General features: G+C 40.0%; 1 protein-coding gene across 1 annotated transcript; it reads right to left on the minus strand.

Annotated features, from left to right (window-relative positions):
* Positions 1-1,054: 1,054 nt before the first annotated feature.
* On the minus strand, positions 1,055-13,245 carry LOC130096878 (angiopoietin-related protein 3-like). Its single transcript, XM_056263568.1, has 7 exons — positions 12,722-13,245; positions 11,522-11,632; positions 6,748-6,847; positions 6,551-6,664; positions 6,318-6,413; positions 2,166-2,435; positions 1,055-1,575 (listed from the first exon to the last, which is right to left on the minus strand). Exons 1-7 carry the CDS (start codon positions 13,208-13,210, stop codon positions 1,412-1,414), a joined length of 1,344 nt encoding a protein of 447 aa, XP_056119543.1. The 5' UTR covers positions 13,211-13,245; the 3' UTR covers positions 1,055-1,411.
* Between the last annotated feature and the right edge of the window lie 4,579 nt (positions 13,246-17,824).

A 17,824-nucleotide genomic window follows, 5' to 3' on the forward strand; every position in this document is an offset into this window, starting at 1 on the left:
TTCGCATTACTTTAGACTGCGATGGAAACGCAGACGGCAACAGGTCTGGTTGGAGTTCCTGGGACAATTTCCTGGGAGTTACGGGTAAATTCGGTGGAAACGTGGCTTAAGACATATTTTGTAGTTCCTGGAATAACATTCTTATCTGGAAATGTAGTCCTAACCATATCCCTGACCTAACTCTACTCATATCTTATCAGAGGGGATTGATAGATGCATAACACTGCTGTAGAAGCACCTAACCCTGGTTGTAAGCCTAAACTTGACATAAACTTTAAACTTGTCCCTCAAATCTGATTGGTTGATTGGAATGTTGTTCCAAGATCAACAAAGATGCTGATGCAGGAACATGTTGTACCTGCACGTTCACCTATACAGTCAACACAAGACTTACTTTTTACCCCTGCTTCCAACATATGAAATTCAAGAACTGACTGTTCACTTGCTGCCAAATAAATCCTACCCCTTTTAACCATTTTAAGCATATAATCAATGTTACTCTCTTCATCTGTCAGTGGTTTTAATGTTGTGTGTGGCTGATCAGTGTATTTATTATTTTAACAAACTTTAATTAAAAAATGACTGCAATTATGGACAATGCTCAGTAGAGGGCAATGCTGCATCAGCTACGGAAGTCCTTGCCCCCTCTCTCTCTCTCTCTCTCTCTCTCTCTCTCTCTCTCTCTCTCTCTCTCTCTCTCTCTCTCTCTCTCTCTCTCTCTCTCTCTCTCTCTCTCTCTCTCTCTCTCTCTCTCTCTCTCTCTCTCTCTCTCTCTCTCTCTCTCTCTCTCTCTCTCTCTCTCTCTCTCTCTCTCTCTCTCTCACTCCCTTAACTTCCCCTCTCCCCCCTCTCCCCTCTCCACTCTCTCTCCTCTCCTCTCCCCTCCCCCTCTCTCCTTATTATTGTGTGGTTTCCACAGATTTACTTGCTGTCATTTAGGCTATATATTTTTTGTATACATAAGATGTTAAAAAACAGCAAATGAAAACATTTTTTAAATATAATTGCATTTAATGTTAATACAATTATATATATATATATATATATATATATATATATATAAGAGAATATATATTGAAATGTAGTTCAAAAATAGCAAATGACAGTCAACATGACATTCAAGCACATGGATGAAACTGGCTTTCAGAAGGTTAAATGAGAGGTTTCCTGGTTGGACTGATTGCAATGTAATTAAGATGACTGGTGGAGAAACTGAATCATATGTCCAGTGGCCTAATCATAGTGTAAATGTCCCATTTTTACTGCAGCATACTTGATATGTTTATACTCAACAAACTTTGTCATGTCCATTAAAAAGTTATTTTGTAAAAAAAAATAGTATTCAGTTGTTCAACATGAATGTGTATTGGAGCTCTGATAATCCCATGTGTTTCTGCACATACTGTTGATACTAAGGGGTTTGTGGCTTTGTGAGATGACTAATGGAGATTTTTGAGGCCTTGAAGATGGTGGTTCCCCTGCCAGGTTTCCAGTGGGTTCCCTTTTTACGAGGTCTGCTCTGAATACACTTGCCATTCAGGTTAATGTCGCCGCAAATGCTAAACCACCACCCACCTAAAGGAAACAGCAGCAGTCGTGTACAAAATTACACATTTAATTCGCAATTTCCATGCACACAAAAGCATATTATGCACACAAAAAAACACACAGGGTTTTTCTCAAAATAGGCTCTTTAGGCACAGGAACAGGAAAAGCAGTACTTGATATATTAATTTTGCTCAATGAAAAAGGCATGAAAGCCCAGCTAACAGGGAACATTCACAGAACGTTCTCTCAAAGTTATAAACAAACGTTCTTCCAGTAACGCTAATGGAACAATCGTTCAAAGTTATCTGGTCTTTAATAATATTCTTAACAAAAAACATTATTTATACTGTACTGTGCATAGTTCAGGGAACTTTTTGTCTTGAAACGTTTTGGTTGTTCATCTAACATTTCTTAAATTTGCAGCTACTACTTGTACGTTCCAATAGTTTGCAAAATTATAAAACAGAATGTTTCCTTAACATTTGTACAACCATGAAAAAAACCTTTTAAAAACTGGACATTTTGAACTTTCAAGCATTTTCATAACTTAATGGGAACGTTAGCAAGATGTTCTTGGAACATATTATGTTAGCTGCAAATGATGGCATGTACTGTACCTGTGTAGTCTTGGGTACAGTTTGGATGCTGGTTTCCATCGTTGTGGTCTTTAGTGGAGAACCTGAATCCAGTGTGTTCGTCCACAGCAGAGCTGGACTCAGCCGACTGCAGCTTCAGATGGATGGTGTAGTTGGAGGCAGCGTCCTCCAGGATATACTGATAAACTATGAAATGCTTCTGCTTCCCCCAGTCCTCTATCTGGACGTGCAGGAGAGATTGTCCCTGACGGGCAACAGCATAGATCTTCTTCAGCCCCAGCCAGAACTCACCTATCAAACAGACATCTGAGACATCAGCTCTCTGTATAGTGTTATAAATTATTACTATAGGCATTATTTCACATTTTTACATATTAACATCACTCGTTTTAATAATGCTACAGTTTAGATATATAAAATGATTAAAAATAAAATTATTATTATTATTAAATGTATATCAGCCAAGTTGCATGCAACCATATTAATTAGTAAAATTTTGCTCTTGTAATGAAAATTATGCTTTCACGGTATGTGAAGTTTTGTTTCCCTGAGATGTATTAGCCATGTATTTGTCAGGGATGGAACTGGACTCAGACAGGTGGTAAGTGAAGTAGTTTATTAAACAGGTTTTGCAGAAGCAGTCAGAGGTATGATGAGTATGAAGACAGATGATACTTGAATGGTAACTTAACTGAAGATTAACTAGAGTCTCTTTTGCAGATGCAGGTGAAGGATCCCGGGGACGGATGCAGACGAATGGCTGAAGACTGAAGACGAGTACTGAAGGCAAGGTTTGCATAAAGTCCACAGGAAGGCAGGTAAGTAGTGTTGAAGAGTCTGTGTGTCACGTAGCGACGAGATCAGACCCAGAAGTGAGGGGAAAGAGACACTTTATGGGCCTGATGATGGGAAACAGGTGAAGGTGATCAGTGATTGTAGAGTGCCTGCAGGTGTGGGCCAGGGAGGATGATGGGACTTGGACTGAAGAGGAGGAGCTTAGGTGGTGACTGTGACAGTACTCCCCCCTCCCGGGAGGCGCGACCTCGCGCCGTAAAGGAGATGGAGGAGGTTTGGGAGGAAGCGGAGCAGGCGACGGGCTGGAAACAGGGCTAGGCACAGGGCTGAAGACAGGCAGGTACCAGGCAGAAGGAAGACTAGACAGACTGACGAGCCATGGTGGAGCCGATGGAGGGAGGAGCCACGGAGGCTGAAGGGCAAGGGGTTTGGTGGCGATGACAGACAGAGGCGGAACCGATGACAGGGAATGACAGGGAGAAGACGGAAGTTTGTTAGGACACGGTGGAGCAGAGGGTTCAGAGTGACCGGGGGAATCCGCAGGCTCAGGCGACCAAAGTGTAGCTGGGGGTACTGAAGGGCGCGGTGGAGACAGAGGGACTGAGGACAAAGGATGAGCAGAAGGGAGAGAGGAGTCCAAGGGAGCCGGGGGGGTGAAGGGACGAGGCGAAGCCAGAGGAGAGAAGTCCAGAGGCGAGGGAAGGTCGACAAGGGACCCAAGCGAATCCGGGGGGACGAGGGAGCCTGGCGGAACTGGTGAACTGAAGGACCACGGTGGAGCTGAGGGAGGTAAGAGCCAAGGGTGAGACAGTGGAGTGATGGGCCGATGTGGAATCCTGGACGAAGCAGCTGAAGGCGGACCCCAGGAATCCACAGTCCAGGATGATGCTGGGGACTGGAAGCCCCACAGCGAGCCCACTAATCCACTGAATTCTAGAGGGTGAGTGACAGGGCTGACAGGAGGCAGAGGAGATGAGGAAGGCTGAAGACAGACGAGAGGAGGCGGGAGAGGGAGGCTGGGTGGGACTTCATAGACAGACTGGGGAACAGAATTTTCAGGTTCGACGGACCAGGCAGGAGGCGCTGGCTCAGGACTGGCCAGAACCAGCGGGTATCGCTCGGGACTGGACGGAACCAGCGGCGAAGGAAGCTCTGGGCTGGACGGGACCAGCGGCGAAGGAAGCTCTGGGCTGGATGGGACCAGCGGCGAAGGAAGCTCGGTGCTGGACGGAACCAGCGGCGAAGAGGGCTGGACGGTCTCTGGCTGGACGGTCTCTGGCTGGACGGTCTCCGGCTGGACGGTCTCCGGCTGGACGGTCTCCGGCTGGACGGTCTCCGGCTGGACGGTCTCCGGCTGGACGTGAAGCGCTGGCTGGACGTGGCTGACGTGAAGCTCTGGCTGGACGTGGCTGACGTGAAGCTCTGGCTGGACGTGGCTGACGTGAAGCTCTGGCTGGACGTGGCTGATGTGAAGCTCTGGCTGGACGTGGCTGACGTGAAGCTCTGGCTGGACGTGGCTGACGTGAAGCTCTGGCTGGACGTGGCTGACGTGAAGCTCTGGCTGTGAGATGGCATACTGAGGGATAAAGGACTTCAGGCATCGATTGATCGCGTCTTTCCAGTCCAGACCGGTCAGATCTGGAAGCTCCCTCAGATTGATTTGTCTAGCCCCCCTCCGGTAACATGCCTTGATTGCTTCACTGTCTAGGGTGCTGGTGGCGACAAGCAGAACAAACCTTTCTGTGTACTCAAACAGATTTAAGCTCTGCTGAGCCGCCGCCGCGATATGACCAGCTAGTTCCCAACTCATCTTCGGGTCTCCGCTGGATTCACTATTGTAGGTCTGATCTTCTGTCAGGGATGGAACTGGACTCAGACAGGTGGTAAGTGAAGTAGTTTATTAAACAGGTTTTGCAGAAGCAGTCAGAGGTATGATGAGTATGAAGACAGATGATACTTGAATGGTAACTTAACTGAAGATTAACTAGAGTCTCTTTTGCAGATGCAGGTGAAGGATCCCGGGGACGGATGCAGACGAATGGCTGAAGACTGAAGACGAGTACTGAAGGCAAGGTTTGCATAAAGTCCACAGGAAGGCAGGTAAGTAGTGTTGAAGAGTCTGTGTGTCACGTAGCGACGAGATCAGACCCAGAAGTGAGGGGAAAGAGACACTTTATGGGCCTGATGATGGGAAACAGGTGAAGGTGATCAGTGATTGTAGAGTGCCTGCAGGTGTGGGCCAGGGAGGATGATGGGACTTGGAGTGAAGAGGAGGAGCTTAGGTGGTGACTGTGACAGTATTATTCTGAGAAAATGCTGAATATGTCTTTGCCACTCACTTTTTTTCAATGTTATGATCTTTCTGACACCATTTTTGTTGGTAATTTTAATCATGTTTTAAACAAGAATAAGCTTACACTGAAATTTACTATAGGATTTACTTTGAAACCATTTTGTGCAATTTTGAAGTAGAAAGACTTGAAATAGTATTTTTTGTAAAACATGCTCCAATAATCTTTGTTTTATTCGCAACTTCAAAAACGTATTATTATTATTTTCAGTGTATATACAGTTAGAGTTACATTGGTTGGTCAAGCTCAATATTTCAACTTTGTAAGGGAAAAAAAATAATCAGATTTTTTTTTTTTTTTTTTTTTACAGATTTTCGTTTTCAGTTTTATAGTTTTTTTAAAGATCCAATAGTTTTCCGTTGACCTTCAAACCCTTATTTTACATTTTATGACTGACACAAAATATTTTATAAAACACATTTTAGAATATTTATATTTATTTTTGTAAGTAATTTGCCCACTACCAGAAATGTTCAAATCTATTCAAATGAAATAAAGTATATGAATTTCAAACACACAATATTGCTGCCTTATATTTTTAAGTACAATCAACTTGGCTGTGTAAGTCATTTCAACTTAAAGTACATTAAACTGCCTTGAAAAATTAGTTGATTCTTGTACTTTATAACTTATAAAAACGTTGAAAATTGCTTAACTTATTTTGATGAGTTAAATCAATGTTGAAATATATGTTGTCATCACTTATTGATCATATAATTTTTTAGCGTGCGCTGTGACACAAGGCTGTATCCACATGCATGACACTATTTTTCTTCAGTAAGTATTCTAAAATATATTATGCCTGGATTTCTCATGAGAACAGATTAGGACAAGGAAGGCAACATCATAAAAGTGGAATGGTCAAATTGCACATACTGTGAAATTATGTTGTAAAAAGTGATACTAAAAGTAGAATGTCAAGATGTCAGACTTTCTCAACACCAAACACACATTGTGCTCCACATATAATCACAGACTGAACACATTTACTCAAGTTTATGAGCACAACATCCTTGATTTAACTCACTGCTGAAGTCTCCAAATCCATCTTCATACTTCTCCCAGGACTGGTCAAAGTCCACAGAGCCGTCATGTCTGCGCTGGATGACAGTGAACACCCCCTCTGTAGAAGACAGATGCCATATAGTCATCTCAAAGTTAGATGAGTCCTATGTTGTTGTTGTTGTTGTTGAAGGGAAACACCTCTGGCTGTTTTTTAAGAATTCAGAGATGTGAGAAAGAAATATGCTTTATTCTTACCCTCGGTGAATTCACAATTCACAAGAAAGGGTTTTGACTCGTGTGGTTTAATAGCATACAGGCCGCTGGATTTCTGTCCTCGGTTGAAGACCTCCCCGCAGTCTTTTGGAAGATCTGCAACACAACGTGACATGCTGGTGTGTAACTGAACAGATGCAGTAACATTTTTCAAAGCCATTCATTCCTGCCTCCCCTACCGCTTGAGAAGCTCCCATCGGATGTGATGTACGGCAGGTATCCTGAGAGGCTGTTGGTTTGGCGGTTCCTTAAGTTTTCAGCAGTTTCCTGGATGCTGAGCTAGATAGCAATTTTGAAAACACAGTTTTACTCAAAAACTTCATAGTCTATTCACACCAAGGACAGTAGTTACAATAACTATGAAGTTTTAATAATCATTCAAAATCTATGAGAATAGCTGTCAACAGTGCAGAGGAACAATATTGTTGGAATCACTTTCAAAACGATTTTTTTCCATCTCATGAACAATAAAAACATTAGCAGCCAATCAGAATCCATTATGCTTTCAAGAGCTAGAGCATTTAAAGTCACCATGAAATCAAAATGGACAATTCTTATTTTTTATGGGATATTGGGTAACACTTTATTTTGATGGTCCCTTTTGAACATTCTGTTGACTGTAAGTAACTTTGCAACTACATGTCAACTTACCTCTCATTAGACTATCAGTAGACTGTCTGCTTAATATCTGCCAACTCTATTGTGATGATCCTCCAACAGACATACAGACTATAAGTAACTTTGCAACTACCCAGGTAGCAAAGAATTCTGGCCCAGATTTGGCATGTGTCTGGCACAGCTGGCATTCATCCGGCACTGGCATACAGCATGTGGGCCAAACATGGCCCGGGTTTGGCAGAGATGGCACTGGATTTAAGACGGCACCCAAGACATGGGCCAGATATCAAATGGAGTATTTGGCCCAGATGTCAAATATAGATATGTGGGCCATATATGTATGGCCGATCTATAGCCACATTTAAAATCATTTAAAAATATTTTTGAGTAAAATCCCAATGTTTTCCCATACAGAAAAGTAATATATTCACAAATATGTGAAACACTGTAAAATATATTTTACAGTGAAAATGTTAACATGTTATTTAACAATAACATGTTATGCATTTTAAAAATATATTTTCTAAATGTATTTCAATAGATTGTACAGTGTTTCACATATTTGTGAATATATTACTTTTCTGTATGGGAAAACATTGGGATTTTACTCAAAAATATTTTTAAATGATTTTAAATGTGGCTCAATATCGGCCATACATATATGGCCCACATATCTATATTTGACATCTGGGCCAAATACTCCATTTGATATCTGGCCCATGTCTTGGGTGCCGTCTTAAATCCAGTGCCATCTCTGCCAAACCCGGGCCATGTTTGGCCCACATGCTGTATGCCAGTGCCGGATGAATGCCAGCTGTGCCAGACACATGCCAAATCTGGGCCAAATTTGTTTGCTGACTGTAGCTTAAGCTGCTCCCAGGTAGCAAAGAATTCTGGCCCAGATTTGACATGAAGCCGGCACGGCGTTCAGTCGGCACTGGCATGAGGCATGTGAACCGAACATAGCCCGGTTATGGGCAGATTGAACCGTTTTTAAGGCGGCAAACAGGATATGGGCCAGTGGTTAAAACGTGTATTATTTGTCTCACACGTAAAATATAGAAATGTGGCCCACATATGTCTGGCCAGACTTATCCCACAGTTAAAATGTAATTTCAGATATTTTATAATTGATAATATTTTCATAAACACAGCTGTTTCCCCTATTCCTGTTTGCACCATGGGCTTATTGCTCTCTATTAACAAGGTTTAATTAGCCTAATAATAATTTAAAATATGAAACACCATAAATTTTAAATTTACAATAAAACTTTAATTGTTTGATTGTCTCATTTCATGCACAAGAAGGCCGATCGTTTCTTTCTTACAACGTCCTAATATGGCAAAAAAAAAAAAAAAAAAAAAAAACATTTTTAAAAAAAAATGTACCAATCAGGTTGCATCTAGAAAAACACGACCAGAAAGCGCGCCTAAACCGCAATGCTTCATGGGTTTGCAGTTTTACCTCATTGTAGTCTTTACACTCAATCTTGTATTTTTGTCTTCTTTATATATATATATATATATATGGATTATATGGATTATATATATATATTTTTTTTGATTGAAACTGTGCAATCTTGCGATTTAGCCGGTTTAGTTAATGGTTTAGAACGCTTCAACCCAAATAAAAAAATAATAATAAAAAAATAATAATTTATACTTCCGGATCCAGCGCTGCCGAAGAAGAAGTGGGCGCGCACTGATGCACTCGACTGCATTTCACTAACGGTTGCGGACTTCTCACCTCAAAGCGAGCGAAGTTTGGTAAGTGATAATTTTTAATTTTAGAGTTAGTATGAGTTAGTATAGACGGAAAGTGAAATGTTACAGATGTGCCACAATGTATAATTGTAGCTGTTAGTTAAAATGTAGAAGTTGACTAAATGTTCGTCGATTACATTTAACGTTAAATGACATCAGACATCTTTATTTTTATATCACAGCCATTTCAATTTAAGTGACATACACTGATGGATTAACATACTAAATTGTATAGCAGCAATTGGCACCTGAAACATCACACAAAAATATAAATATCATAAGGATATTGATTACTTTTGTTTATATTCTATTAATTGAGGATTTTAACAATTTTGTGCCCTTATGATATTTATATCTTCTATAGAGATTATCAAATTTTAAGTTCGATATTTTTTAATGCTAATTTGTGTTATATAAACAACATATCACGACAAAGCCCTCTTAAAATTTCAAATATGCAGAGACACAGAGAGATAAAATCAGTATTGTAACACATACAAAAAAAGTTTAACATTTAAGAAATAGCCTATACATTTTTTGCAATTATGCTAACTTACATCATTACAGCGATTACATGTTATTATCATGTATATTACACACTGGCAGTTTAAAGTTTTGAAAAAGAGCTTGACTGTATTTTTTAGCAAGTAGCCTAAATGTAAGTTAGCCATGGTGAGTAAAAGAGAGATTAGATTTGGACCTCCTAAACATTTGACATCAAATTTAGCCTATGTTTGTGTGTGTGTGTGTGTGTGTGTGTGTGTGTGTGTGTGTGTGTGTTTGCATTTCTAATCCATTGTGGATTTTGTTGTGGTATCACTCATTATTTATGCAATTTGTTGAAATTTTTGTTTGATAAATTATGTAACAAGTGAGCAAGTGGGTTTATGGGTTTTGATAGTTTGTCTTTCATTTTGAAATTAAATAAGAAGAAATGAAAAAAACAAGATTTCAGCTGTGAACCAAAAAATGAAAATATAGTCAAAATCTTATATTTTTGTTTATTAAAAAAACAAAACATTTTCTTGTTTCTGCTTATTTCATTTTAAACTGAAAAACAAACTTATCAAAACGTACACGGACCTTGTAGTCTTATTCATTTATGATTGTTTTTGTTTGGTGTGTGTGTGTGCTTTCTATATTATTAATAATTTATATAAATATTTTTTCAATTTATAATGTTCTCTTTTGTGTTTGTTTCAGGTTCAAGAACAAAAGACCTGAGTAAAGCCACGGTATGGAAAAGACTCGTTCAAGAGCTGACATTCAAGAAGTTTTTTGTTTGTTTGTTTTTTTGTAATTTTTTTTGTTTAAATGTGAAAAAATAAACATTTGTTAAGAATACTGTTGTGTTTCAGACATTTTTTAGCTGAGCAGGGTGTATATAAAGTGGCTAGATCATGGTTTAGTTGAGGCTGACATGAATCAACCCAGACAGCAACATAGTGTCGGCCCAGATCCGGCCCACTTCTTGTACACGTGGATTCCACACGGCCCAGATGTGGGCCGGATCTGGGTCGACACTGTTGCTGTCTGGGAATTGTTTGGTCCTACAAAGGACCAGAATAGGGCCAGCTATAGTCATACATTTGGCTGAGATATGGCTATGCCATGGGTCATATGTGGCCCGAGTTCTGGCAACCAGACCTGGTCCAGAATAGGGCCAGCTATAGTCGTACATTTGGCTGAGGTATGGCTATGCCATGGGCCATATGTGGCCCGAGTTCTGGCAACCAGACCTGGTCCAGTCATGTACCGTAATTCATTGCTGTATTTGGGCCAAGTGAAAGTGGATTGTGTGGCCCGTCACTGGGCCAAACCAATTTTGCTATGTGGGTACATGTCAAGTTATTCTATCCCTAAACCTACCAGTCTACTAATACCATACTAACACTCTAGTGAGAGTTAGTAGAGATGTAGGTGCAACGTTACTTATAGTCAACTGAATGTGTTAAAGGGACCATCCAAATAAAGTGAAACCAAATAACTTCCCCTCCCTCTTGCTCATCTCTTCTCTTCTCTGTTGATTTGTATACTGGTGCGAGGGCGGGACAACCTGTCACTCACATGACATCACAGCAATAGCAAACCACAACCATCCAATCAATTCCCGATAGACAAAATCAAGCCCCGCCCAACATTTATCATCTTGTTCAAGAAGCTATTTCACTCAGATGTACATCATTTTAGCGAAGGAAAGATATCACAAACTTCCAAGTCATGCCAAATTTAAGATTACAGAACTGCAAAGAAACAATGTTATTGTGTATTGGTGTGGATGCTAATATAGTTATCGCTCTTGGTGTGAATGGGCCTTAAGGGGGTTTCCAAATCCCATATCTGGCTCAGGTCCTGCTTTCATTATAGGTCTATGGGGTATTTATGCTCCTTTTATTGCCTGCTGGATGAAAAGTGGCATCACTTAACAAAGTAATAGCATACTTCACTTCAACAAGCCGCATGATTTAAAATATCATTTATTTTTTAATTGCAAACTGTGCAGGATGGGTTACACGCTGACAGCACATATCCACAGTTATGGTTATCTCAAATGGTCTTTTAATACTGTACTTTATTTTCCAGGCCCTTGATCTTGGTCCTTTGGTTGTTGAGCTGCTCACTTTGCTCATTCACAGCCTTCAGCAGATCAGTGATGCTCTTTTCCTGGGTCTGGATGATCTCCTAATAGACAACGACAGCAACATCTTAGCATCTTTTTTTTTTTTATGTCAAACATAAATGTGAACCTGGCTGGGTTATGCGCCATTCATAACTGAATTTGTACTGTAGTGAACAAGATATTTCAAATCAAATTTGGAATGAATTAATGCATGAATGATAAAATGTATACCTGGTGCAATGTACTCTAAAAAAAGGTATGATAATACATTGTATTATGTTGTGCTAGAAAACACATTGTAATCTTGTTTTTAACTTAATGGAAAATTTACTGGCTGAAAATTACCAGTACCTTTCCCTATTTTCTACATGTAATATAATTGCATAATTGTATATACAATTCACTATGTACATCATTTTTGGACCATGGAAGGAGAACACATTTCTCATTATGCTCTCCCAAACTTTTAAGGTCAAGTGAACCACTGTGACCTAAATTGTTAGCACCCTCTAAAAAATGCTAATCTTTTTCTTATTTTTAAACAATATCTTTGTATGTTGAATATTTGTTTTTATTTGTCTTTACTTTTTTGTATTCTTATTATTATTATACAACCAAATTATAATCAATAGATTTTGTCAATATTAATTCAATCGTTTTTAGAAAGTTATCTGAAAGTAATGTGGCGGATACTTGTTGAGGTCCTGTATGATAAAATTAAAATTAGTTTAAAAGGCTCTGTTAATTTGACTCTGTTTACCTTAGTTTAGAGAAATATTTAGGTGACACTTGATTTTACAGTGTCTTTGTTACACGTTACATATAGTTACTGTAGTAATTACTATAATAATCATAATAACATGCAACTAACTCTAAACCAAACCCTACCTAACCCTAACAGTAAGTACATGTAGTTGATTAATATTACTCTACTTAAATGTATAATTACACTGTAACAAGGACACCTTCAAATATAAATGTAATCAATATTGATGTTGTGAATATGAATGTTTTGCCCAAAACTTGGAGTAATGAAATCTCTTTACGCGCACCAAATGAAAACAAGCAAGATGATTAAGATGTTAGGTGTGGCACCTATATATAAATCATCTTGCTTGTTTGCATTTGAGCCAATTCATAATCAATCATACCTTGAATGTGGAGATTTCAGCAACCTGCTCAGTTGAGAGCAAACTCTGGGACAGACCACTTAACTTCTCCTCCAAGCCTCCCACCTGACTCCTCAGATGGTTCCTCTCTTTTATGATATCTTCCACTTTGGAGTTGATCTCCAGGGACATACTCTTTATTTCCTCATTATTTGCCTTTAAGAACACAGTGGTCTTCTTCAGTTCCTCCTCCTCCTCCTTGATTTCACTGGCCAGCGCAGAAAGTTGGTAGAAGGATTTGTCAAAGATGTTGAGCTTTTGGGATATATCATTGATCTGATTCTTGGTATTCTGCACAAAGTCCTTCAGGCTATGGCCCAGCTGTAGGAGGCCGTTCGCCAAAAGCCGAACTTCGTCCAGAGCTGCAAAGCGTAACCTAGTTTCTGTCTGATGTTCAGGCAAGGTGAGCTCTGTTGGAAAGGAATAAGACTGAGACGACACCAGAAGGAGCGACAGTAAAAGCAGTATCATGGTTGTTTCTTTTCAGCTAAGACTGCTCTGGTCCTCACTAGAGTAAGACGCCCATGGTTTTGAACTTCTTTTATATGCCTCCTCCTGTTGGGCTGTTGATCATTAAACAGCATGGTGGTGACCCCATATAGACCTTTTATAAATCCCAACGCTGTCCCAATAGGTAAATAAAGGGTTGAAATGCACAAATACCACAACATTTAAGCTTTATTCACATAATGTATCAACATCATCTGTCAAAAAAGAGATTTTGGATTGGAGCATGATAAAGGTTCAATGACAAATCATAAATAAAATGTAAAAAATCTTTTGAAAATCTTCTGCCAACACTTATGCCAAATTCCTTCTTGTTATTAGGGGACAAGCACTGAAGGTGCGTAGGTACCTATTGTATCCGTTAGTGTTATTCAAAGTATTAATACATATTCTTCTTCCACTCCTGAAGTCTATGCAGCCCATAGAACCGCTTGTGGGAAAGTTGATGAATTTGGCAGAGCAATTTGGAGTCTCTAAGTTAAACCCTCTAGCGCCACCAATTGTCCAAAGTTTCACTCATGTTTATGCTAATAACGTTTGAACCGTAAGGGCTAGAAACCAAATTCAATGTCATTTTCCATTAGGAACATTTTTCCACCATTTTGGATTTTCCAAAGCTTTTTCGAACTCCTCCTAGGCTGTTGCTCAGATTTTCACGAAAATTTAACCAGATCGTCTTCAGACCATGCCAACAAAAAAGTATAATTCAAGTTGATTAGTGAAACTGTTCTCGAATAATGCGTGAACGAATTCAACAAAATGCACGTCAAAATGAACATAAGGCTATATCTCTGCAACTCTTTAGCATATTCTGACAAAAATGTGTGTGTGTTATGACAACCATGACCCGAGGCTACCTGCACAGTCTCGACGCAGTGCCACCTAGTGGTCAGGAGATTAAACAATGGCTCTTTTTGCTCATAACTTCTGAACTTCTGAAATCTCAGACTGATCTCATGAAATGGCGTATGTATGACACGCCAATTCGTATTTTCATTTTTGGCGTGCTATCAACACGCATAATCGCTTTTCAGCGTGTTTATCAACGCCTTTGACTTAACGTTATATTACTGTATTATGTATATATAAATATATGACCTACCCCAACCCCGTCCCTAAACCTACCCGTCACTGGGGTTAATACCATTTATGAGTCTTCTCCTACCATCCTAGGAAAATAAATATCGCTCCACAGATGTAGATATAGATTTTGCTTCGTTTCGCTCGGACATTTAACGGCGTACACATACACGCGGAATCACTCGGACATTTAATGGCGTAGACATACACGCAAAAGATTTCGGCGTGGACATACACGCGGATAGCTCAAAATGCGTATAGATAACACGCCACTTGAATTGAAAGTGGCGTGTATGTTTACGCAAAGTCATGATGTCATGTTGGAAATCTAGTCTCTTTAGATTCGGTGAAGCATGCGTGTCTCTGTGTGTGTGTGTGTGTGTGTGTGAGAGAGAGAGTCATTGGGCTACGGCTGCTAATATCATTAGCTCTGACTTCATATAGCTCTCCACTGTCCTAACTCTTCAAAATACAAAACCAACTATTAGCTATAACTACACCGCTGTCCATTGCCATATGGCAGTGAGATTATGTCCTGTTTTCCTGAAAGATCATTCTGTCTCCCTGTGACTTCTATTTAAGCAGAAGACACTGGATGGGGTGACCTCTGAATTTTTAATGACAGTCAATGTTTTTCAACTGGCTCAAAAGTCAGTGAGTGAGCCAAAGAAAACACAGAGGATTTTATAAGAGGCTGATCCTAACAACTACATGAACTATATGTCATAACCTTCACAAGCTGAGGTCTAAAAATAAAAATGTGTGAGTTCTGTTGCAGTCAAAGCAGATTTCCAATAAACGTAAATCAGAAAGCTTTGGGCCTCTTCCAGTTAAACGTTAACTTGCATAAGGATGACACAGTAGAAACAACAAACCTGACCTTACCTCCATTTCTGTCCAAAACAGGGAATATGTGTCTGTTTGATAAGGTGTCCAAGTACAAATTCGTGTGTGTATCTTGGGTTTATGAATCATGCTTTTGTTGTTTAGGGCTTGGATGAATGCTTGAATTTCTCATGGGCCAGCAATCAATCTTTATCCCTAGTTTGCAGTTTGTTTGGTTTGTGGACTCTTTTGAAGAAGGCCACATTTGCATCCTAATTATGGGTTTACTGCAGCAGAATACACACAGACTGTATACAATGCACATGATTTACATCACTGTCTTGTCTTACATCACTGATGATTCAACATGTGGCACACACATGTGCATACAAGCATAGATAAGTGCACATACTGTGTATATATTTGAGAACCCCCCTTTAGACAAAATCTGAATACAATCAAGAAGGAAACTGAAATCGCAAAATTACAGTAATTTCAACACAGACTATGTATGTTATGATTTAGCTAGTAAAATAACCATACAAGTGAAGAATTTATTGGCATAAAAATAACAAATCATAAGACATGGTTCAGAATTGAGTTTATTTTATTTTATTTATTTAGGGCTCTACAAATGTGCATTTATTTTCCTGGAGGCAAACACATATACAGGTAAATAATCTAAGCAGGGAAATGTTTTATATGCTAATATAGTTTTCTATATAGTTTCCTCTTAGAGACACCATTTGAAATTGATCCCATTAAAATGCGTTTGCAGAACTGAAAGCTTTTGAAAACTGTAAAGGGCACTGTCACAATTTGAGTCTGTTTGTCACGTTTTTAGTGTGTTCATGTCTGATTTGAGTTTATTTCTAAATAGAGACTGCTGCACTTAGATCCTGTTTTTAATGTTCAGTTCTGTCACTGTTGGTTGAGGCAGAGATAAAACAGGATCTAAGTGCAGCAGTCTTTATTTAGAAATAAACTCAAATCTTAACAAAACAGATTCTCAGGAACCGGATCATGAACAGAACACCAGACCACAGATGGATCCAGCAGTCTCCCTTGTCCGACTACGCCAAGGGACTCACTCACTCGAGGACCACATCAGACACTTTTTGAACATTGCTAACATCACTGACCTCCCGGACTTCCCTTTGACTTTGTTTGCTATGGACTCAACAACCAGTTACAATCCAAAACTCATCCGTGATGGTCCTCGAGGGTCACTGAGTGAGTTCCTAGATAACGCCCTTCTGGTGAACGGCTTTGCTCTTACGACATTCATGGAGTACTCATCACACCAGAGACCCAGCCGCCACGCCTGAAGCTTCAGCCAAGATGGCCACTGTGGTGAAGACATGAGTCCCACCGTAGAGATGAGTCCCACCTTAGGACTTCAGTAGTATGCCTGATCTAAAGCTGTTCTCACAATAACTTGTTGTAACGTGAGCTGTTTTAGCTTTATGTGGAAGCTTTATGTATGCTAAATCCCGCTGCTATGTACAAAATAAGATAAAAGCAGTTTGTAAAAACATTTTAAACAAGTAGTCTAGCAGTTTTCTACCATCACGTAATATATTTATTTGTATAGCGCTTTTCACTGTACACACAGCTTTACAGAAAAACAGACAACTATTGTATAGTATTTGAATTGTATAGGTAAGCAAACCCCACTAAGAACGAGAAATGTTTAATTTCAAAATCTATAGCTTCGGTTACAAACTAGTATATGAAACATTGTCTGTAAACATTCAGGGCGAATAAACCCCCATTCTGATTCTGATTCTGATTCTGATATACGTTAACGCAGTATGTTGTTGTGGGAAGAAGGAGGCGGGAACCGGCAAACGCTTAAAGACTTTAATAAATAAATAAACACAAAATGAAAGTAAAGACGGCAGTCCCTCACGACTGCCGCCACACATAATAAAACAAAACATCAAATAAAACAGTCCAGGCCTGGTCCTCTCTCAATCTTCACTGTCGTCGTTTCTCCTTTTATGCTTCCGCTTCTCCGTGAGAGATACGAGACCGGTGCGGGTGGCGCAGATACGCAGGTGGCGCTCATCAGTAATCATGCCACTCTGTCATGATTCCTGTCTTGTGTTCCCCTTGTCTTGTGTGGACTTTTGTTATTTCCTGTTTTGTGCCATGGTTTGTAGTCCTTTGTAGGTTTTCTTGTTGATTAGTTCCTGATTGTTCCCAGGTGTGTCGTGTTTGCCAATCACCTCTTGTGTATATATACTTCAGTGTTTCTCATGGTCTTTGTCTGGTGTCTGGTGTTGAACTGCCTCATAACAGGCCAGTAACCTTTTAAGGGAACTCATGCTGCGTCGGTGACGCTTTAGGAACGCCCCTGCACGATTGCGTCTGAAGCATATGTGTCAACTAGACCAATTGCGAGAGTGAGCGTCAAGGGCGGGTGACTTCACGACCAGGTCTGACCGGCGTTAGCTTTTGTGCCTCAGCAAGCGCTCTGTGTTTATGGCCAGGCACAGGTGGATCTGTTCGCGTCTCAGTATACGACGCACTGTCCACTTTGGTTCTCCCTCACGTATCCAGCCCCACTAGGACTGGACGCAATGGTGCAGACATGGCAGAGGCGTGTTTCCCCCGCATTTCACCCGATTACTCTGCTCCCAGGAGTTCTGGAGAAGGTCCGCTAGGACG

This window comes from Rhinichthys klamathensis, unplaced genomic scaffold (genome assembly GCF_029890125.1).
Source record: "Rhinichthys klamathensis goyatoka isolate OS25496 unplaced genomic scaffold, OSU_Roscu_1.1 h1tg000011l_1, whole genome shotgun sequence".
In the NCBI taxonomy this organism is placed as follows: Eukaryota; Metazoa; Chordata; class Actinopteri; order Cypriniformes; family Leuciscidae; genus Rhinichthys; species Rhinichthys klamathensis.